This window comes from Alternaria novae-zelandiae (genome assembly GCF_023758075.1).
Source record: "Alternaria novae-zelandiae strain BMP 2774 chromosome Unknown scaffold_8, whole genome shotgun sequence".
Lineage (NCBI taxonomy): Eukaryota > Fungi > Ascomycota > Dothideomycetes > Pleosporales > Pleosporaceae > Alternaria > Alternaria novae-zelandiae.
The window spans coordinates 415,817-437,941 of record NW_026056968.1 but is presented as its reverse complement, the minus strand read 5'-3'; the positions used below and the strand labels follow the sequence as shown (position 1 = coordinate 437,941).

Below are 22,125 nucleotides of genomic sequence, written 5' to 3'. Positions count from 1 at the left end.
CAATGTGTATGTTGAAGGTATCGCAATGTTGTAAAATGGGTTGAGACTTGACAGAAACTCAGCGAAGAGCAGTCGAAAACACCTGGACACTCTGCTAGATGTAGCAGAACTTGGTCAATCTTTAGATATCGTTCAATCGGGATCTGTTCGGACCCAAGTCATCGGAGTCCAAGATTTGGCGAACAGGCATATGCAGACACTCAGGGCCCAACGTGAGTACCCACAGGGGCGTGGGACGTATGATCCGTTAAGCTGGTAGTATATAAACTGCATCAGCTTCGACTGCTGTACTGTAGGCCAAGTTTTGAACTCATCCTCACCATATTTTTCCATCGCCCTGTTGCAGTGCCATCATCTGCCTGTTGCCCACCATGCGTACCTCCACAATCTTGACTGCCCTTTCTCTGGGACAAGCCACACTCGCAGCAATCGAACCGAAGAACTTCATATTCATCGTTCCCGATGGCATGGGTCCTGTCTCCCAGACACTGCTTCGCACATACCTGTCCATGGTCAATGGAAACTCGACCACTCGTGCGCCCCGAATCAATGCTCTGCCTATCGATGTTACTGTCATCGGCAACACCCGAACCCACTCTGCCAACAATCTCGTGACAGATTCTGGCGCCGCTGGTACTGCTCTTGCTACGGGGCACAAGACCGATAATGGGGCTATCGGTGTAATGCCCGATGGCACCCCGGTTGGATCAGTGATGGAAGCTGCGAAGCTAGCAGGCTATCTCACTGGCCTCGTAGTGACTTCACCCATCAGTCACGCAACTCCCGCAGGTATGGAATGCTTCCTTGGTGTCTCAAGTATTCGCTGACGATACCTAGCTTACTTCTCCCATGCTTTGAGCCGAGACGCTCTTGATAAGCTCGCAGAGCAACAAATTGGCTACAGCCATCCCCTAGATATCAGCGTTGACCTGATGCTTGGTGGCGGTCGCTGCTACTTCCAGCCTCAGAATGAATCTGACTCATGCCGCACTGATGACATTGACCTGTTCGCATACGCCGAGTCAAAAGGCTACTATACCGCCCGCGATCGTACGAGTTTCGACGCTCTTGAGCTTGGTCTAGGTGACATCAAGCTTCCTTACGTTGGCCTGTTCAAGGATGGAGATCTCAGCTATGAGGTCGACCGCCAACAACAAGCCGCGGAAGTCCGCGAGCCATCGCTGTCTGAGATGACTCAAGCTGCTCTCAATTCGCTTTCGCGGGCCAGTGCATCCAACGAGAAGGGCTACATCATGATGATCGAAGCTTCGCGGATTGATCACTCGTCGCACGCGCACGACTCAGTCGCTCATCTTCACGAAGTCTTCGAATTCAACAATGTCGTAAACATGGTCATGAAGTGGATTGATTCCCACCCTGACACCGCCTTCCTCGCTGTTGCAGACCACGAAACCGGCGGCATAACCATACCTTCTCAGTACGACCCATCGCTACTCCAACCCAGTAAACACTCTGTCGAATACTTGAGTGAGCTCTGGAGCGACTACAACGGTACCGACCGCGCCGCATATCTGTCTAGCGAGATCATTCCTTCTTATGGTCTAACGAACGTCTCCGATGCCGAAATTGAGACGCTTCTGGCAGCTGGCGATGAGTTTGGGCAGGAGCTCGCCGACCTTCTGAATGCGCGCGCTGGACTCGAATGGTCGACTGGCGGTCACACTGGTGTCGACACCACCTTGTATGGCTATGCTGCTGGTGAAATGGGGGACAGGCTTGTTCTGGATATGGCGGGTGGTTGGGATAACACTGACTTGCCCAAATACGTGGCTGCCGCGTTGGGTGTAGACATGGACAAGGTCACGGAGCTGTTAAGTGCTAATGGAACGGAATGGGTACCTAGGGATGATGAAGAGCCGGAGCGTAAGCGCTGAAGAAAGCTTCCGACAGATAGCGCGATCGAACTCAAACTTTGTTGAGTTCACAAAGATGCTTTGCAGATGCCTGTGATGTTCTCCAATAATAGAAACTGCAGCCGTAAAGTTGAGCTGACCCTCGCTAGTAGCCAGAGAGTAGCTCGGCTGTCCTCGGGCATAGGTCGGCTGTCCTCGAAATCAAGCGAGGACAGGGCAACATCCCGGGAACTGTGTAGTTTCACGCTTGGTACCTTCCAGATCAGGCAGCTTTGCGGGAGGCGTCGATTGCGGCAAGAAATGGTGCAGCTCAGCTGTCCTCGAGCCCCAGCCACCCCGATCAACCGTTACCCCTTAAGCATTGACCCTTTCGCTTAAGCTCACGAAGACAGAGCGGCGGTATTATGTAAGCGCGGCGCGCAGATGCCCGGGATGCGAGTATGTCAAGTGCACCACGCAATCTCAACATTTGGAATCCAGGGTGGCTGCGATTTCCCATCGACACGAAGAGATTGGATGTCAGTGCGAAGATAAACACGAAATTTGATCAGTCAGACCGTCATCGGGGGTGCATGCGCATGAGGCGGTTGTGGGGGTCTTTCCGGGATAGAGACTGTGAGACGACTTTACTTCCGAGCTACCCAACAAGAGCGTTGAAAGCCAAATTCGGGATTCGGACGGCACAACTGGAAGACCCGGAGACGCGAAAGGTGATAAAGCGATAGACCGCCTAGCATTTTACCACGGCATCCGCAAACAAGCAGAGGCGATACCAATCACAAGAATGCGCCATCCGGCAGCACCTACGATCATCGCTGTGCTTCTCGGTTTTCTCTTCTTCATGATATTGTGGAGTCGGGCACGAGGCGACGGGCATCACGAGGGTAATCCCCATCCGGACGATATACCGCGAAAAAGGGAAAAGCAGAGAGAGCCTTCGTCGAGCAGTGACGAGATCGAAACACCCGAAGCTCAAAACGATCACTGAATCCATCCAATCACTCTCCCCTCCGAAAGCAGGTGGTATTTCTGGCTCGATGAGTTTCCGCTGCGCGCAGTCTTGATGACCACCAACGAGAGCATTGGGCGGAGGAGAGAAAGAAGAGCGCCCATAAACGACGTCAACATATTGTGTATGAGGAGTGCACATGCTCAAGTCCATTCCGGTGGTTGGAAGAAGATGCAGCGCTGCAGTTTCCGAACTATCTCTACATCTACAGGGCTACGGAGGAGCACACTGGAACTAGGGCTGGGAGGCATTCGAAAATGCCTCTAGTCGATCTGCTAGTTGCTCCCACATGGGCTCCCCAACCCTCGCCGTGCTTCGCAGACCCGCTGCCACGAAAGGGAGAAGTCTTTCGAACTCCTGATCTACATGTTCATGGCTCTTACCCTCAGCCTGTGAAAGTAATACACCAAGATCCAATAGTTCGATTATCGCTTTGTGGATTGGCTTCACTTCCTTTGACAAGAGCGCTCGCTGGTGCAATCTTTCCATAAACTTGATGTGAATCTGGGACATCTCGTCGATATCATCGGCCTTTTCCATTGCCGAATTCATGTCTCGTATGGTCAGGAAGACGGCAGTCTCGGTGACATAAGAACGGAGGACATCGGCGAACCAATTCAAGCGTTGCAGGAGTCTGTAGAACATCGGTGGACGATTCCTTCTGGATGCGCGAATACGCGCGCGTTGCAGTTGGTATTTGACTCGGTATATCTGCATCAGGAATGTACAGATCTCTTGGTAGATGGGTATGGACGAGCGTTGGATGATGTTCTGAATCGACCAGGGCACCTAAAAAGATCGTTAGCTGGGATAAGAAAGAGCGCTCTTATAATACATACTGCATAATCCACGGAAACGGCAGCCAGACCCTTGACCGAGCTTCCCTGCGCCTTCGTTTTCATAGAACGAACGACAAGTTTCTCTGTGTCTGGGCCAGACAGAATTGTGCCGAAAACGCCGCGTGCAAGCTCCGTGAGGACGTATCGATCGTTCCAACCTCGTCTGCCGGCATCCATGCGCTCAAAAACTGCAGTGGCAAAGTCCTCAAACACGGCACCGTTCCTGCCCAAGTAAAGGGTTTCGAATGTATGGAGCACACGCATCAGGCCATCAGTATCGAAGATGTGTTGACGAAGAACACTTGAGGCGACTGAGTACTTGCTACGTATCCATGTCTCGAAGGCTGTCTGGAACAGTTCTGGGAAAGGCGAGAGGGGTACGTCGGATGACGTATCGCAGACTGTTTCATGGTCGAGGCGCGGCTCTGCCAGTGAGGAATGTAAACCTGTATCGTAGATGCCCAGTTCTTTCAGGAAGATAACGCTTTTGCCTGTATTGAATATCTTCTTGACCGCTGGCTGTAGAAACGCAGGCAACTGCATGTGTTCCTCAGAATTGCGGCGGAGCGTGAAGCGGTCATGCCAAAGGGAAGCGGCTTCACTTAGTGCATCGCTCGAGATGACAAAGAAGTTCTCCTCGTCGGGACCAAGCTCGCCGATTTCCATCCACCGTCGGATTGGCTTCAGATATGTCTGTAAGCACTCAAAGAATATCTTCGACGTGTATGCAAAGCTTTCGTCTTCCAGCGTCATCTGCGCTAGAGTAGTCTGCTCGTACAACGCTTCCAGGTGGTAAAAGGGATTAACAGGTATCGATGGATCTTGAGTTGCCGTTGATCGACTCAGACCATCGACAATCGGCGCCAGACGTAAGATAGGGTGACATAGTGCCCGCACATCGCCGTGCAATGGCAACAAACTGACGGGAAGTGGCGTATCAGGAATGAGATATCTCTGCTGCATCGCGGATAAGGAGTGGTCGAAGTCAAGTAGTCGCTTCCGTACAACGGCCTCGAAGGTCTGGACAAGAGGTGATGACGGTGGCTTCTTGGCTCGTTGTTGCAGCGTCCAGCGTCTTATCGCCTCTATACGTGTTCCAGTGTCGGCGAATTGAGAAAGGAGATGTGTGATAGCGGTTGATTGATTGTTGTCAACAGTATATGTCTCATTGGGGATAATGCTGTCCTTTTCGATCCGGTACAAGCTCGTCTTCAGCCCACCAAGCATGAATAGCGTTTCTCGCACAGCCTGCAGCTCTGTTATGTTCACGCCAGTGCTACTGCCATCCGCGCGCGAGGTCCAAAATTGCGCGTCTTCCAGCTTGGTAACAAGATTCTCCTCTGTAGATGAGATACAGGCTTCGGGATCGAAAGTATCATCTGCGTCGAAATTGGTCGGTGGTGTGCTTGGAGCCTTCCTGCGCTTTTTGGGCGTTTTCTCGTCGCCCGAAGAGTCCACGGCATAGTCGATGTCCTTCCAGATATCCTCATCGCTGTAGGGGTCGTCTTCAAGGATCTCCGCCCAAGTCAGTGGCGGCGGAGGGCTAGGGGGTCTAAGCAGCTCTAAGGCTTCGACCTGGGTGTTCTCAAGAGGCCGATCGGCTAGTTGGAGTAAAAGAGATAGGAACTCTGGCTTAAATTTGTTCGTGTAGGCCTCCAGCTTTTGAAGCCGTGTTTGGAGCGCATCAGCAAGGTCATCGCGGTTCTTGATGCGAAACTTCTCATCCAGTCCGGCAAAGCTCGCCGTAACGTCGAATTGATTCGTTCTTGCATACTGGTGCCCTCGAAGATTGCGCGATGCAATCTCCCTGGCGTGCCTGTAGGCCTGTTTGTTTGCTGCGGGATCGTGTCTCAGTATGGACTGTATCAGCTCGTCCGTAAGTCCGGAGATTTTCGCGTTTTGGGCCATAGTAACGCGTCCTCCACCTGCCGTCGCGAGATGACGCCAGCGGAAATAAGATCCCGGTAGTAGTGATATCGTTGTGGTGACTTGCGGCGGTTGATTCGGCTCCACTTGACAGAGACATCATGCCCGATGCAGGCTAGCGTGATCACGCACCGCGTCACCGCCGGCTGTGAAACTCGAGGTTGAGCGCTCCTGCGACTTTTCTGAGGCGGGACTGTGTCCCAACCCTCGGCCACCGCAACTGCAACTGCTCTTTATCATGGCGCTTCCCAAGGGCATGCGCTACTTGGCTGGCGCCACTTTCTGCATCTTCGTCTATCTGTTTGTGCAAATCCTCAAGGCCCCTGGTTCCGAGAAACCCGTCGAGATTCCGAGCAAAGTTCCGACGAACAAATTCGGCGACTGGGACCACGACCCCCAATTGGATCGTAAGGCAGCCTGGGATATGGTATGAATCCATTATAGATGCTAATCATGTGATCAGCCTCCGGCGAACCTCCCGAGCCGCTGCGACGAGTCGACAGTGACAACTACGCCCCAAACAATCCCGCGAGCGCGCGCATCAACGCCACGATCCTCAGTCTAGTCCGCAATGAAGAGCTCCACGACATGCTGCAAAGCATGCGCGACCTTGAGCGTACTTGGAACCACAAGTTCAACTATCCCTGGACCTTCTTCAACGATAAGCCCTTTACCGAAGAGTTCAAAAAGGCCACGCGAGCAGCTACCAACGCCGAAGTACGATACGAACTGGTCCCTGCCGAACACTGGGACATTCCGTCGTGGATAAACATGGACTTGTACGAGGAGTCTGTGTCCCTGCTCACGTCGCTGGATGTACAGTACATGGGCAAGAAGTCTTATCACCAGATGTGTCGGTGGAACAGCGGCATGTTCAGCGAGCACCCTGCGCTCAAGGACATCCAATACTACTGGCGGGTGGAACCAAACGTCCACTTCTTCTGCGATGTGGATTACGATGTCTTTGCTTGGATGCAAGACCACAACAAGACGTACGGCTTCAACGTCAACATCTACGATAACGCCGACAGCGTTGCGACGTTGTGGCCAGAAACGAAGAAGTTCATCCAAGACAATCCGGGTTACGTACATCCAAACAATGCGCGAGAGTGGCTGGAAGACGACCAGCGCCGACCTGAGAACAACAAGAAAGCCCATGGCTACTCAACATGCCACTTCTGGTCCAATTTCGAGATCGGCGACCTGAGCTTTTGGAGGAGCAAAAAGTACCGCGACTATTTCGACCATCTCGATCGCGCTGGAGGCTTCTTCTACGAACGTTGGGGCGACGCTCCAGTACACAGCGTCGCACTGGGACTCTTCGAAGACAAGAGCAAGATACACTGGTTCCGAGACATCGGATACCAACACATACCCTTTTTCAACTGCCCGAACAGTCCAAAGTGTTCCGGTTGCGTCACTGGCCAGTTTACAGACGGCGAGAAGTGGCTGAACCGGGAGGATTGTCGGCCTTTATGGTTCAAATACGTTGGCATGGACTGAGCTCTAGTCTGGGCAACGCTGCCGCGTATTGCCTACAGCTATGTGCAGCGTACAGTAGTCTCGGAAGTGACTGATATGATTGTACTTGCTCACGTTACGAGGGTTTTAGCTGTTGTGGAGTTATTTGGCGCCTGAGTATGTACGACTTCCATCTCGGCATGACGCATTTACGTGAAGAAATAGCAAATATACCAATAGACGCAACGAATGATTACAGGATTTTTCGAACCCCAGTATCGGTTTGAACATCGCGGAGATCACACGACAGGTTGACTACAACTAATGAATCTTCACCCTGAATCCACCAGACGATATACATCTTCCCGACAAGTACCCTGTCCCGATGCGCTCGTACACGTTGTCCCCGTTACGGTCTCTCTGTGCGGTTGCAGCGATGATCAGAACGTAGTGTCGCTGAGTCGCAGACGAAGTGCTGCCTTTTGCCTTGCCTAGGACTACACAAAATCTCTTTGGTGCCGTAGACCCGTTTGGCATGTCAAATATCAGGTCACCCTCTCCTTGCATCCCGGCTTTGAGGGAATTATATTCTCGCGCTGTACCGTGGAGGGCTATATTTGCTGTGTGAAAATCTGTGCTTGACACGTTGGTCGGACTCTTGGCTGACCAGGGCGATTGCAATTCCTCCCACTCAAAGTAGTCGAAGTCAGGCTGGAGATAGTCGATCCCGCCGGTGTATGCCATCCATGACCACGATGGAACCTTGGCGACGACACTTTCTGTTGGGAAACGGATCCGAAGTAAGCTGTCAGTGTCGGCGCCCCGACACCAGAGCAGGCTTCGTCGGAGTAGACCACGTTTAGCTCCTTCATCAAAGACTCCGAACCCACCACTCACTCGCATTGTACGAAGAAGACGTTGCTGAAGGCCGTCGATTGCAGTAGGTCGATCGTACGCCTTCGACAAATCTAGGCGCGAGAATTTGCGGTATAGCTCTTGATAGCGTAAAATCTTTTCGCCTTGGGGCGCGTCGCGGACGATGTTGGGGAAATCTGGGTCGCCAAGGAAGGCGGCGAGGGGGCTGGAGAGAGTCAGTCGATTCGAAAAGGTCAGCAGTGGTGGGTACAAACTTACTTGCTTAGTTTCGTTGACGTCTCGCAGCGCACGCCATTGCCGCACTCGAAGTAAGTTTGATGCTCAGTAAAGAAAAGGGTTCGACGAGCGAGAGCATGTTCCTGTAAGACCCAGCCACGCTGGTGCAGCTCACCGTCAAGCACATGGTCTTTGAAGTTGTCGATGTTCTGGCAGAGGTAGAAAGGAGGTTGACCTTTGCTTTGACCACACAAACGGACACAGTCTCGGCGGTTGCGTGGCTTCAAGAAGCCGTCATAGTGATCGGTAGCGCAGCTGGCTGCAATAACACAATAGGCGCCGCTATAAACTTCTTCCATACGCTTGGCCTCAGTCATGAAGTCACCTTGCGGGCCTTGTATCACGCAAAGTGAATCAATCCAAAGATAACGACGCCTGAGCGCACGAGTCACCTTTACTGCATCTCTGAATGTGGCAGGAAGAGTGTTGAATTCGATACCATTGAGATGGGCGTGAAGAGTTTCGGGTGTGGTCGAAAGGTGTTGAGAACCCCATTTGTGCGATAAAGCAATCCATTCGCCCACGTCAGACGGGTTGGTCTGCCACAATCGGACCAGGTCATCGTCATCTGTGCCGACATCAATGAGCCGCGTGGGCAGCCGTAACTTCGCGCCGTTTGCTGCCACCTTGGGTGGGGAACATTGATGATGGCCATCACAATCGTGGAGCCAGTGCTGGAGCACTTCCAGGTGTGCAGTGCTGCCTGCTTCTGGGAGTTGGACGAACCCCATCTGGGCATCGCTAATGGCCCTCGAGAGCTCTTCTGGATGACGAACAATGGACAGTACAGGAAGGCCGTTGCTTCTCATCCGGAGAAATGATCCTGTGCGGTCAAGCTTGATGCTTGAAGACTTTGCGCATCCGTCTCTAGTAGCAGTCTGCCAAAGCAGATCGCATGAGTCGCAGAGCTTGCTCTCGGCGTTTAGTCGAAGTGATTCGGTATCGTAGGACCTGGAAAATCCAGGTACAAATATCTCATCTCGGAGACAGATGCAGTTTGGGCAGAGCCGTGAGGGAGAGCCAACGTCGCTTGGTCCAAGTGACTTGCTCTCTCTAAGCTGAGCGAACAAATTTGAAACAACGTCATTGCCAGAATGGTACTTCCAGTCATCCTCATCGAGTTCTGGATGCGCGTAGTCAATCTGTGTTGTGAATTAGTCATCCGTGAGTGGACCAACCGGTCGCGCCAACTTACCCTCTTCTGAGAGGGAGCTATCAATCCGTCAATGGTAGCTTGGCACTTTTCCCAGACTGGCTTCTGGAAGACCTCGCCAGAGTAAACTTCTGTGGTAGGAGAAGGTGGCGATACCAGATCTGAAGATGTGCGCAGTTCTAAAGGCTGCACCCAATATGTGAGCCAGTAGCCTTCATCTTCGTCCGGATCTTCTGCAACAATGTCTTCCATTCTGGAGCGAAAGTCGGTCGCGAGGATTCTAGCAGGACCTTGGGCTTCTGGCTCGGGTTGTATGGGAATTCTTTCAGGCTCTGGATCCGCCGGAGTGATACTGAAGGAGGGAACGCCTACTGCAGGTGGTATATCTGGGACGTCTGTCGCGATAAGAGGTGTTTCGTTGACGGGACTAGCACTTGCTTCAAATCTCGCTTCCGAAACTACGGAGTCGGTACGAGATCGTTCAGAACGATCTGAGATATTCGTACCGAGCCTTCGCGGAAGCTTGACGACCAGTAACGATGTTCTTACTAGTTCCAGCAGATCCCCTATCGCTGTAGTGCCGACCCGACATCTGGGATCCCCTCCCATTTTATCCATCCAGTCTATGGCAGCCTTGCGCACATGAGCTACCTTCTTTCCATTCTGGATGCTGATCTCGTAGAAGCTTCCTTCTCCAAGGTCGCGGCGGAACTTTGTAAGCCCCTCATACCCTTCCAATAACCAGATGGTGAATTCCAAAGTAATGCATCCCATCGCCCAGATGTCGTAGAGACGTGAGCGGCGCTTCGTTGACTGGCCCAGATACTTAGCCCTTACGCCGGTTTCCACTTCAGGAGCCTCATAGACACGAGTGCCATATTTTGCTGTTGTTTTACTAGGACGCATCTCCGTGACCTGTCCGTGCTCTTTCGCTTCTCCCCAGTCACCGATCTTCAGAGTGCCAATCTCACGCCCGTTATTGAAACACAGGATGTTCTCGGGTTTGATGTCTCCATGGCGGTATGATGAGCCGGTATTGTTGAGGTTATGGGCAGCGTCGAGTGCCCTGGCAAGTCCCAATATCTGGAACATGGCATCTTTGACCAATGCTACCGTCAGTGTTGGTGAAGGCACCCTTTTCCACATACTGCGGAGATTTCCCCCATCGGCCCACTCGAACATGAGGTAGTGGTCTTGACCGTCCTTACCTCTACGGCGTCGGAAAGCTGTTATGAAGCGAACGATATGTTCTTGATTCAACTCGTTCATGGTCCGGAGGGCTTTGACCTCTCTTTCCCAGTGTTCCGCAACCTCCTGTGCATCATCAGAAGACTGAATCTCCTTGACTGCAAAGGTACTACGGTCCAAAAGAGCCTGCCTTCTTTCAGTAATCGCCGGATGTCGATGTTTGGCCGACAGGCCGGATACTCACTGGGTCCAGATGTTTGTCATGTAACGTATATTGCGAAACTACGCCGAAAGATCCTCTACCAGAGTCCGATTCTTTCGAAACAAAAGGTAAGATATGATCTTCTTCGAGGTTGTGATTATACCGGGCTGTCGAAAAGACTGGAGCGAGGAATTTCCACTGGTCTTCGCAAAATTCTGCAAACCAGGCCTGCTTCTTCCATCCCGGTTGGATACCGAATGGCAGATCGCGGTCGTCCATTTCCTTTCTTCTCCACCAATTCAGTGCTGCGAGCAATTTGGCAGGTCGGATGTAGATGAAGATTGCGAAAACCTTCTTCGCATGCATGCGTATGAATTCCACTAGTTCGGCATCTCCGCGCGTGCCCGCATGTGTCTCCAAGGCCTCGCTGATGCTTTCCTCTGTGATCAGCTCGTGGATGATACCCTCGGGCACAAACTTGTGCGGCGTCTTTTCAAATGCGCTTTTGATAAAGTTCTCGGATAATAATGTTCTGAGATCGGGTTTCGTATCATCCTCATCATCTTCGATATCTGAGCCCTCAGTGTCAGGCGCCATGATACGGGACGATAACGACATGCAAGCTCTATCTCAAACACACCACCTGAAAGAGGAGTGTGTAAATAGATTGCAGCTTTGCGGCTTCTTCGAAATTCACGAATGCTGCGGCAATAAAAGTAGGATGGTAACGGCTGTCTCGAGCAAGGTCTTAAGAACGTATTCAGCCATGCATGGGGGCGACCGAGCCACCACCAGCTGACCGAGATGTTACCCGCTTGAACATGGGGTTAAACAGCTATACATGAGCTCGCTACACTATTGCAATAAGCAGCGATTGTTTCCTTTCCATGTTCAAGGGTCAAGGGGCGATCGACAAGCCAGCATGCAGAACAGACGGTCATAGCGTACCACACGGCAACCGGGATGCATTTGTGTGTTATCGAGCCGTTCCTTTCTGTCTAGGCAGCCAGTCGAACTGCATTCTCCACCCTATCTGCGGCACAGCCTGCAGTGGAATGGGGCGAGGCAGCGTGGGGGCCAGTCCTGCAATCCGGGGTACCTAGGCCTTGCGCCTTTCGGTGTCACCACGTGAAATCTCGTAACTAGACGAGGCGAATAAAGGATTGATTACACTGTGATATGAGGTGACTGGACGGTGTCGCGAGAAGTAGATGTTTCGAAGGAGATCGGTGGCTGGGTATCGCAACGCGCAGCTGTCTGTCGCGTGATGACGTTTGCTTTTGCAAGATAGCCCCACTTCCCTAGGCGCGTACCTCCCCCTAATAGACGCGCCCGCTACTGCAACCTTCCCACGTCCCATCACACAGCAGCATGCCGTTTCGGTAACGATCACAAACGCGAAGCCACGCGATGGTAGCCACCTCGCTGCAGGCAACATAGCCGAATCGATGAACTCGAGCTGTTCATGAGCAATCTACCGCTACCGGCACTCTTCTACATCATCCTACGCAAGAAAGTCAGGCACAACAGCAATTATCATCAAGAAGTACCAGCATAACAGTGGAGCTCTCCCAGTGGCTTCAATGATATAAGCATTGTGCATCATCTGCAGTTCTGAATTGGCGACTTCTATTCCTTGTCTTCTTGGGCCTTCATACAGGAAACTTTGGTCCAGCATCTTCGTCGACTTTTCCGGGTGAACCTCGGCGATGTTCACCGATTGAACGATGGTCTCACTATCGGGGCTCGGCACGCTCTGGTCAGACGGGCTTCGTTGCTTGGACAGTGGCTCTCCGAAGGGATTTCTAATTTTCTTGATTAGACAGACCATCACGGCAATGTCTACACTGTACGATCCCTTCCCGGGAAGCTATCGGGACGTCGACGTGTCTCTTTGGCTGTTGTACTTTGCATCCTTGACGCTCGGAAGGCTGTGTCTACACAGTCGTCAAGGATCTTTCGGCCACAGTGTACCTAGGTATGCTGGACAACCAATCATGCGCCTAACCAACACACCAACTATGGCTACGTAATGAGTGCATGTTGGGGGCGTCAAAGGCAAGGCGCCTGCTTCATGCAGTGCCATTATCCGTTCGTATGACGCGATGCAACATGACACAATTCGTCCGCGGTCTCGTGCGCTGTTTTCTTGACATGGAGCAACACCTAGACGGGTTGTACCTCGCAATTCTGGGTTTCGAACTCTTTCAACACCAGGGCGATGAGATCAAGCCACTTGGATATCGGTTGAGCGTTAATCACATTGTCGGCCAGGTCGAATGTCGCTCTCTCGAGGTTCAATGTTCGATAGACCAGACATTTTGAGAGTACAACATTACCGCTGCGTACCTTTTTCCATAGCGTACACTTCTGGCAGGGGTATCTCAAATCCGCATGCTTTGACCCCGCACTGAATGGAAGTACGTACCGCCCAGCAGACCTCCAAGGTTTGGCCTTGAACACAATCGCTAGATCCAACCAGCAAGAATGCGTGCAGTCTCATACCTCAGGCTCACAGTCTAAGCCAACTTGCAATATCCGGACCGCGCACGCACAATGGCCGTCGCCTCAAGCTCACTAGTAATCCCGAGCCAGCAGTCAGGGCTGAGACAGCCACGTGGTGATGGATCCGAGCAACGCAATGATCATAGACCAGTGAACACGTCTATGCGCAACAGCGAGTGGGCCTTTTCTCTAAACAGTTCTTTCAATCTGACCAGACAACGAGGTGCGCATCAAACGCGGTAATTCATGGACTCCTGACTGACGACGCAAGACAGACCCACAGCCAAGACTACGACCACTGAACGAGCCTTTGTTTGCGTGCGGGGTAAACACACACTCCGAGTCCGATTGTGCTACCAACACAGCTCTCAAAGTTATCAATGAATTGGATAATACGAATTCACCTCCAGTGCCATCTCAGACAGAGAACACGACCCTGAGGAAAAGGCTCACCAACATCATTGTACCAAAGAGATCAGATGCTCTTGATATAAGGAAGCATGCTGTTAACCCAGTTTTGTTTGTGCGACGATGGGCGCAAACGCGCTTGCCGAACGATAGTCCTACGTCACAGATTCCGAAGAAACTTCGTGAAGCCAGACGTCAAACACATCTCCGGACGTATTTCATACCAGAGGTTGAGATTGAGAGGATCGTTTCAAGCGAGGCAGTGCGGCAAGAACTCTTGGACTCGAACTATTCGAAACTAGGAAGGATAAGGAAACCACGCTTGAGCATTGAGGATGGCACGCCATATGTGAAGATACTCACGGCCCTCTACCTCATGAAGCAGCCCTCCAAAATTAGACTTTTTGTCAGGTCTGGTGTCTGCGACAAAGATCTTCCGCTCGATAAAGACCCACATTTCGACAGAGCGGATGGCTCTCATGAGCTGAGAAGCAGAAATAATCCCGAAGCCTGTGCGGTTGTATTCAAAAGACGAGAATACGCCAATGAGTTTCTAGAGCATCAATGGAGTGTTCTTGCGCCCATTTTCTTTGGAACCGATGATGCTGCCGTTCCCCATGTTGATCTCGACCCAGAAGCAATCCTGCCATTCTTATCATGCAAGGAGGTTCTGAAACGAGGAGGATCCAGTATAGTTTACAAAACTAATATCCATCCTGAACATGATCGTTTGAACAATATGCTGGTATGTCATATCCCCACGCCTAGTTTTACGATGTAACAAAACTAACAATCCCTGCGAATCAGCCTGGTTGCAACATATATGCAATCAAAGCTCTGAAGTCAAGCGACAAAGAGGCCTTTGGTCGAGAAGCTACCATTCTCACTAAGCTAAGCAGCCGGAAGCACGCCCACACTCATCTCGTCACCCTACTGGCCACTTACGAACACAATGGGGTTTACCATCTCATATTCCCGTGGGCAGAGCTTGATTTGTTCGACTTTTGGAAGCAGCGTACCCCTGAAGTCGAGGAGATGGGTATGTGGGTTGTGGAACAATGTCGCGGCCTTGCGGCTGGACTAAATAGTCTGCATCGATACGCGACTCTCTCTGGAACTCTCTTGAACCACGCTCCCGACATACCAGTGCAGAAGGCGGCTGGGAGGCATAAACAATATGGGTCAGTTCAAAATACGAATCCAAGCCGGATGGTGATGAATCTGTTTGGTCGTCATGGGGATCTAAAGCCAGAAAATATTCTTTGGTATCCAGATGACATGACCACAGGCGGTCATGGTATTCTGAAGATTACCGATTTCGGGGTTACTCGATTTAACACCGAGGATTCTTGGGACACGCGGCGCACAGGTAGCATTCCAAACTCAGCAGCATATCGTTCGCCTGAGGTGGATCTCGATTATGTCCTTACTAGTGCGTGTGACGTATGGGCTCTCGGATGTGTGTATCTGCAGTTCATTACGTGGTACCTTGGGGGACATAAGCTGGTTGAAAGGTTTGGCCGAAGACGTTTGGCAAGCGATCCCTTCCTGGCAAACCGACCAACCGACACTTTTTTCTCCATATACTTTGAGGCAGGGGTGAAAAGAGCTAAAGTCAAATCTGCAGTCATCGAGGTCAGTCTATTCAGTCAACTTTTCGACGCTACGATGATACCAGGTTCATTAGTCGCTCATTGCTAAATTACCTCAGGTCATGGATGAACTGAGAGCGCATAAACGCTGTACCATTGACTTCAAGAACTTCCTTGACATAATCAAAGACGATATGTTGGTGGTCCATTGGCAGGAAACGCTAGAGGATCAACACAGTATCCCAGTGCTTCGAAAAACGCTATCAGAGTCAGCCAGCACTCAATTGTTGGGTCATCTGCGACGAAAGAGTTGTGGGGATGTATTCCGCAGTCTGGGCGAAATCAAGCCCTGCTACGATCAGGAAGAAGATTTGACGAGGCGCGATACTCTCGATCCAATTTCACCCTTAACTCCACGCAACCATGTATGGCCTAAACCACAGCCATCAGCCAGCAGAGCACTGTTGTCTCGCGGATTGACTTTTGGCTGACAAATCTTGGTCTTCAAATCAATGGGAATCGGGATAAGTTGTGGTGTGCCGTGCTGGGGAAGAAGGGAATTGTGCGCAGCTTGCCACTTTCCCAATATCAGTCGGCACGATGGCTGGGCCTTTTCATGCAAGAGATGTTTCGATACGTGCGATTATCTCGCTGTTTTGTTGTCCTTTGCCCATTGCCTAAGGATGAAGCGGGGCAGTGGCCCGACAGTACCCGCAGGCGAGCATCTCCGCATATAACAGCAACTTCAACACTAGGCAACAGCAAGTGACACCGAGATAGGGCGCAGAAAGGAAGACAGGGAAGGAATCCATCGCACGATCAGCATAAAGTTCATCGAACGCAGTTCACCAAGTTCCCGGACTATCGAAATCGGCCCTTCTCCCAACCACCATGACTTTCACCGTCCTCTCCGACGCCGACATCAAAACCCTCCTACACAACATTTCTCCATCCGACGTCCAGAACCTCGCATCAGCGCTCAATCAAGCCCTTACCGAATATTCATGTAACGATGAAGTTCCCTACCAACCACACCGCGCGCATGTCGCGCGACCAAACGGCCAAGTCAGCCTCTTCATGCCCGCAACAACACCATCATCTATCGGTGTGAAGATAGTCGGTGTCGCACCATCCCAAGCTCCTCCACCAGGAGAGAAGCCCAAGCCTGCACTCAGAAGCGTACTTACGATATGCGATGAGTTAGTATAGCCATGTACGAACTGTATGTGAGACAAATACTGACTTCGTACACTCATCTTTAGCTTAGGCCAGGCGGTAGGCGTGTTGAATGCGGCAGAGTTGACGGCGTTTAGAACAGCGCTGGGGAGTATGCTGTTGTATCGGTACCGCAAGAAGACCGAAAACATCGTTGTGTTTGGAGCAGGTAAGCAGGCAGAGTGGCATATTCGCCTTGCTATCCTCCTCAAAGGGAACGATATCCGGAAGATCACAGTCGTCAACCGGTCAAGTGCAAGAGCGAAGGAACTACTTGATTCACTGGCACAATCGAAAGTCGGCGAACATATTAAGATGGGGGTTTTCGATGAGAAAGAAGATGCGCTGGAGAGCTTGATCACAGAAGCGGATGTCATGTTCTGCACAACACCCAGCACATCTCCCCTGTTCCCGGCTTCGTACCTTACATCGGACGCTGGCCTTGCTAAGTCTCGGTATATCGCTGCAATCGGGTCTTACCGTCTAGACATGCAAGAGATTGATCCAGAGCTATTGAAGAATCTCAGCAACCCTTCCGGTTCTTTTGCCTCCCACGTCTATCAAACGTTAATCACTGTTGATAGCATCAAAGGATGTATGGATGAGGCTGGTGAGCTGGTAGCAGCAGGACTGAAGCCGGAGCAAATGCTTGAAGTGGGAAAGGTGGATGGGCTGATGAAAGACGACGGGGTGCAGAAGTGGCTTGAGGAGGGGTTTGTGGTATATAAGAGTGTCGGCGTGGGTATCATGGATATCGCGATTGGCAGGGCTTTGATGGAGTTGGCCGCGGAGAAGGGGGTCGGCGTGCATTTGGATAGCTTTTAAAACATCCAGATAGCGGACGTATCGAGCAGTAGGGTAATGACATCGCCAAGATACGTAAGAGCGCGTTTCATATTCCCAAACTTTGAGATATTTAGGTACGTTCTTCTCATCCGGATAGCACACCATTGCGATGTCGGGCTATATCGATAATCAGTGCAATCGCCCTCAAACCTAGTATGTCCTACGGCGCATCCTGAGCGAAGAAGATGCAGCGCAAGTCAGGAACTATAGTCGCACAGTATAGTCAGGGTAAGTAGGAAATCTCAATGGTCGCGTTGGATCTGCAGATGCTGAGGCGGAGGCGGAGGCGGCCTTGGTTGAGCAGAGGTGGTTCAGACGCGATATTGCCTTTTCACCAGCTTACCGACCCGAAACATTGACGCTTCTATCGCGAATCGCTTAATGGCTTTGTTGTATTGGGATCTGAACTTGGAGGTTGGCCCGCATGAAGAAAGTCGCGGCGCGGAAAAGAGCAAGGATTCGGCGGCAGTGACGCGCGCCGATTTTTTTCTAAAAGTTCCCCCTCCCCCGCCATGTGAACGCGCCCGCGATCGCTCTGGTCTTCGGACACCCGCGATTACGATTCCCAGAAAGCGACTCGGCGTCACACACGATGGCGTCTAACGAGGACCCCTATCTCATCCTGCCGGGCTCGTCCGCCTTCTCCGACTTCCGCCTGCAGCGCCTCGCCCAGGCCATTGGCGCGACCGAAGTGCGCTCGCTGTGGGTGCACTTTGTCAACCCCCTCAAGCAACTCGGCGACGATGAGTTGAAGACGCTGCAGCAGATCCTGCACTACGGCGAATACCCCAGCAGCGATGACCGTCTCGCCCAGGTTCTCCTCGACGCTGTCAACCGCGGCGGCGAGCCTCGCGACGACAAGACGGTCCTCTTCTACGTCTGCCCGCGCGCCGGCACGATATCGCCATGGAGCTCTCTCGCCTCCATGATCGCGCGCACCTGCACGCTCGAAGGCGCCGTCAAGCGCATCGAGCGCGGCATGGTCATCGCCGCCACCTTCGACCGCGCCCTCGAAGCCGACGAGATCCCCAACCGCGACCATCTCTACGACCGCATGACGCAGACCATCAGCCGCACCGCCCCGAACCTCGATGCCATCTTCGGCCAGGGCGAGCCTGCGCAGGCCACGACCATCAAGTTCGACGAGTACAACAGCGCCCATGCCGCCCTCGACCACGCCAACCGCGAGCTGGGCCTGGCCATGGACAAGTCGGAGATTGAGTACCTCGTCGAGGCATACACACAGGAACTGAAGAGGGGCCCAGTCGACGTTGAGCTGTTCATGTTCGCCCAGGTCAACTCGGAGCACTGCCGCCACAAGCAGTTCAACGCCGAGTTCACCATTGACGGCATGCGCAAGCCCATGTCGCTGTTCGGCATGATCCGCAACACCCACCAGAAGAACCCCAAGCACGTTGTCAGCGCGTACAGCGACAATGCTGCTGTCTTGAACGGCGAGGAGGCGAGCTTCTGGGCACCCAACGACCTGACTGGCGAGTGGCACGGCACCAAAGAGACGGTACACATCCTCTGCAAGGTCGAGACGCACAACCACCCGACTGCGGTATCGCCCTTCCCCGGAGCCGCCACGGGCTCTGGCGGCGAGATCCGTGACGAGGGAGCCGTTGGACGTGGATCCAAGCCAAAGGCTGGACTGGCGGGCTTCACTGTCTCCGACCTGAACATCGAGGGCTTCGAACGCCCATGGGAGCTGAAGGACGTCGGAAAGCCTGCGCACATCGCCAGCAGCCAGGACATCATGCTCGAGGCTCCCATCGGCAGCGCCCAATTCAACAACGAGTTCGGCCGCCCATGCACCACCGGTTACTTCCGCACCATGCTCATGCGCGTCTTTACAAACGAGAAGGAGTCGGAGCTACGGGGCTACCACAAGCCTATCATGCTGGCAGGTGGTGTGGGCACCGTCAGGCCGCAGCATGCGCTCAAGGACCCTGACGTTGTACCCGCTGGCTCGCACCTTCTCGTTATCGGTGGACCTGCCATGCTTATCGGCCTTGGTGGCGGAGCAGCTTCCAGTATCCAATCCGGCGAAGGAAAGGTCGACCTTGACTTTGCCAGTGTGCAGCGAGGCAACCCCGAGGTGCAGAGGCGCGCGCAGGAAGTCATTGACGCGTGTCGCTCCATGGGCGACAAGAACCCCATCCTCTTCATTCACGACGTCGGAGCTGGCGGTCTGTCCAATGCGCTGCCCGAGCTTGTTCACGACTCTGGTCTTGGCGCCATCTTCGAGCTACGCGAGATCGACAATGTTGACAAGAGCATGAGTCCGCTGCAAATATGGTGTTGCGAGGCTCAGGAGCGTTATGTGCTTGCAGTCAGCCCTGATCAGTTAGACTTGTTCAAGCGTATCTGCCACCGTGAGCGATGCGGTTACTCCGTCGTTGGCAAGGCTACGAAGGAGCAGCGTCTGGTGTTAAACGACAGGGACTCCAAGGAGAACCCTACACCCATCGATCTTCCAATGGCCACACTTTTCGGAAAGCCACCAAAGATGTCCCGCATTGTCGAGAGCCGCAAGTTGAGGCTCCCTGCCTTTGACAGCAGCTTGTCCATGTACATTCCCGACACACCAAAGGATGGCTTGATCGCCGAAGCCGTGGACCGAGTTCTCACCCTACCAGCCGTAGGCTCAAAGTCCTTCTTGATCACCATTGGAGACCGCACTGTCGGTGGCCTTACTGTCCGTGATCAGATGGTTGGCAAATGGCAGGTCCCAGTAGCTGATGTATCGGTAACAGCTACATCGCTACTGGCTGGTGTCAGGACTGGCGAGGCTATGACTATGGGCGAGAAGCCGACCCTGGCGCTCATCTCGCCGGCCGCATCTGCCAGGATGGCAGTCGCAGAGTCTTTGATGAACATTGCTGCAGCAAGCCTCTTCGATAGGCTATCGAGAGTCCGACTCTCGGCCAACTGGATGTCTGCAAGCAGTCATCCCGGAGAGGGTGCAGCCTTGTACGAGGCCGTCGAAGCTATCGGCATGGATCTCTGCCCTAAGCTTGGCATATCTATTCCCGTCGGCAAGGACTCGATGAGCATGAAGATGAAGTGGTCCGACAACGGCGAGGCCAAGGAAGTCACAGCACCCATGTCGCTTGTCATCACTGCATTTGCCCCTGTCAACCGCACAGATCGAACATGGACACCTGCTCTGGAGAGGGTTGAGGATGTCGGTGAAACCGTCCTGATGTTCGTCGATCTAGCAGCAGGCAAGAAACACATGGGCGGTTCTGCCCTAGCACAAACATTCGGACAGATCGGCGATGAAGCACCCGATGTTTACGACGCCGATATCATCAAGGACTACTTTGACGCGATCGAACAACTTCATGAGTCGGATATCGTGCTTGCATACCATGACAGGTCCGACGGTGGTCTTTTCACAACCCTTGTTGAGATGGCCTTTGCCGGCCGATGTGGTATCGAGGTCATGCTCGACGGCATCGCGGCGTCAAGCGAACCCAAGGATGTTCTGGAAACACTATTCAACGAAGAGCTCGGAGCTGTCTTCCAGATCAGGAAGAAGGACGAAGTTGCCTTCAACCGCTGCTTTGCCACCTGCGGGCCGCCTCCAGGTATGATCAAGAAGATTGGTCGCGTACCTGAGGCCACAAAACAAGACATCTCTTTCTACGTCGGCACCCAGAATGTTTACCGCAGCACACGCCAGAAGCTCCAGCAGCGCTGGGCAGAGACCTCGTACCGCATGCAAAAGCTCCGAGACAACCCTGCTTGCGCCGACGCCGAGTTCAAGAACATCCTCGACGACAAAGACCCAGGCCTGTCGTACAACCTCAACTTCAAGCCCGCCGAAAACATTCTGCCCTTCATGTCGAACCTCAAGTCACCTTTTACCGCCAAGCCCCGCGTAGCCATTCTTCGCGAGGAAGGTGTAAATGGCCAAGCCGAGATGGCATTTGCTTTCCACCAGGCCGGTTTCACTGCCATCGATGTACACATGACCGACATCATCTCTTCGCGCGTATCGCTCGCTGGCTTTGTGGGTATAGCAGCGTGCGGTGGTTTCTCCTACGGTGACGTGCTTGGCGCAGGCCAAGGGTGGGCAAAGTCTGTCCTCTTGCACCCCAACACACGCAAGGAATTCCAGACGTTCTTCGCTCGCCCAGATACTTTTGCCCTTGGTGTCTGCAATGGTTGCCAGTTCATGAGCAAGTTGAAGGAGTTGATCCCTGGTGCGGAGCTATGGCCTAGCTTCGAGCGTAACGCGTCTGAGCAATACGAAGCGCGTGTCTGCATGGTCGAGGTGCTCGATCCCAAGGGACCCAACACACCGTCATCTGTCTTCCTGCACGGCATGGCTGGATCCAAACTTCCCATCGTCACCGCGCACGGCGAGGGACGCGCTCACTTCTCCAAATCTGCTTCCTCGGTCTCGAGCCCACAGACGCTATACAACGAAAACCTTGTGTCGTTCCGCTACGTCGACAACTACGGAAAGCAAACCGAGACATACCCGTACAACCCGAACGGCAGTCCAATGGGTATCAGTGGTGTGAGGAGTACCGATGGTCGGGTATTGGCGATGATGCCGCACCCCGAACGCACTATCTTGAAGGAGGTCGGAAGCTATATCCCACGAGATGTAGAAGGATGGGGCGAACTTGGCCCGTGGTCACGCATGTTCAAGAGTGCTAGGCGATGGGTCGGCTAGAGCACGCTTGGAGAGAGACGCGATTCGGTATGCATGGATTGGTTGGCGTTTAGGGTGGTTAT

At 52.9% G+C, this 22,125-nt stretch overlaps 6 protein-coding genes across 6 annotated transcripts; 4 read left to right on the top strand and 2 right to left on the bottom strand.

Annotated features, from left to right (window-relative positions):
• Positions 1-371: 371 nt before the first annotated feature.
• J4E88_004632 (uncharacterized protein) lies at positions 372-1,895 on the top strand (the record flags this gene model as incomplete). The annotated part of the gene is made up of 2 exons (XM_049398276.1): positions 372-789; positions 838-1,895. The coding sequence occupies 2 exons, from the start codon at positions 372-374 to the stop codon at positions 1,893-1,895; spliced, it is 1,476 nt and encodes a 491-aa protein (XP_049255837.1).
• Positions 1,896-3,117: 1,222 nt separating this feature from the next.
• On the bottom strand, positions 3,118-5,630 carry J4E88_004631 (uncharacterized protein; the record flags this gene model as incomplete). Its single annotated transcript, XM_049398275.1, has 2 exons — positions 3,118-3,672; positions 3,723-5,630. The coding sequence occupies 2 exons, from the start codon at positions 5,628-5,630 to the stop codon at positions 3,118-3,120; spliced, it is 2,463 nt and encodes an 820-aa protein (XP_049255836.1).
• Positions 5,631-5,886: 256 nt separating this feature from the next.
• J4E88_004630 (uncharacterized protein) lies at positions 5,887-7,151 on the top strand (the record flags this gene model as incomplete). The annotated part of the gene is made up of 2 exons (XM_049398274.1): positions 5,887-6,055; positions 6,112-7,151. The coding sequence occupies 2 exons, from the start codon at positions 5,887-5,889 to the stop codon at positions 7,149-7,151; spliced, it is 1,209 nt and encodes a 402-aa protein (XP_049255835.1).
• Positions 7,152-7,654: 503 nt separating this feature from the next.
• On the bottom strand, positions 7,655-11,401 carry J4E88_004629 (uncharacterized protein; the record flags this gene model as incomplete). The annotated part of the gene is made up of 5 exons (XM_049398273.1): positions 7,655-7,705; positions 7,755-8,190; positions 8,244-9,403; positions 9,457-10,788; positions 10,847-11,401. The coding sequence occupies 5 exons, from the start codon at positions 11,399-11,401 to the stop codon at positions 7,655-7,657; spliced, it is 3,534 nt and encodes a 1,177-aa protein (XP_049255834.1).
• Positions 11,402-16,200: 4,799 nt separating this feature from the next.
• Positions 16,201-17,349, top strand: J4E88_004628 (uncharacterized protein; the record flags this gene model as incomplete). The annotated part of the gene is made up of 2 exons (XM_049398272.1): positions 16,201-16,508; positions 16,572-17,349. 2 exons carry the CDS (start codon positions 16,201-16,203, stop codon positions 17,347-17,349), a joined length of 1,086 nt encoding a protein of 361 aa, XP_049255833.1.
• Positions 17,350-17,962: 613 nt separating this feature from the next.
• Positions 17,963-22,063, top strand: J4E88_004627 (uncharacterized protein; the record flags this gene model as incomplete). The annotated part of the gene is made up of 1 exon (XM_049398271.1): positions 17,963-22,063. The coding sequence occupies one exon, from the start codon at positions 17,963-17,965 to the stop codon at positions 22,061-22,063; it is 4,101 nt and encodes a 1,366-aa protein (XP_049255832.1).
• Positions 22,064-22,125: the final 62 nt, after the last annotated feature.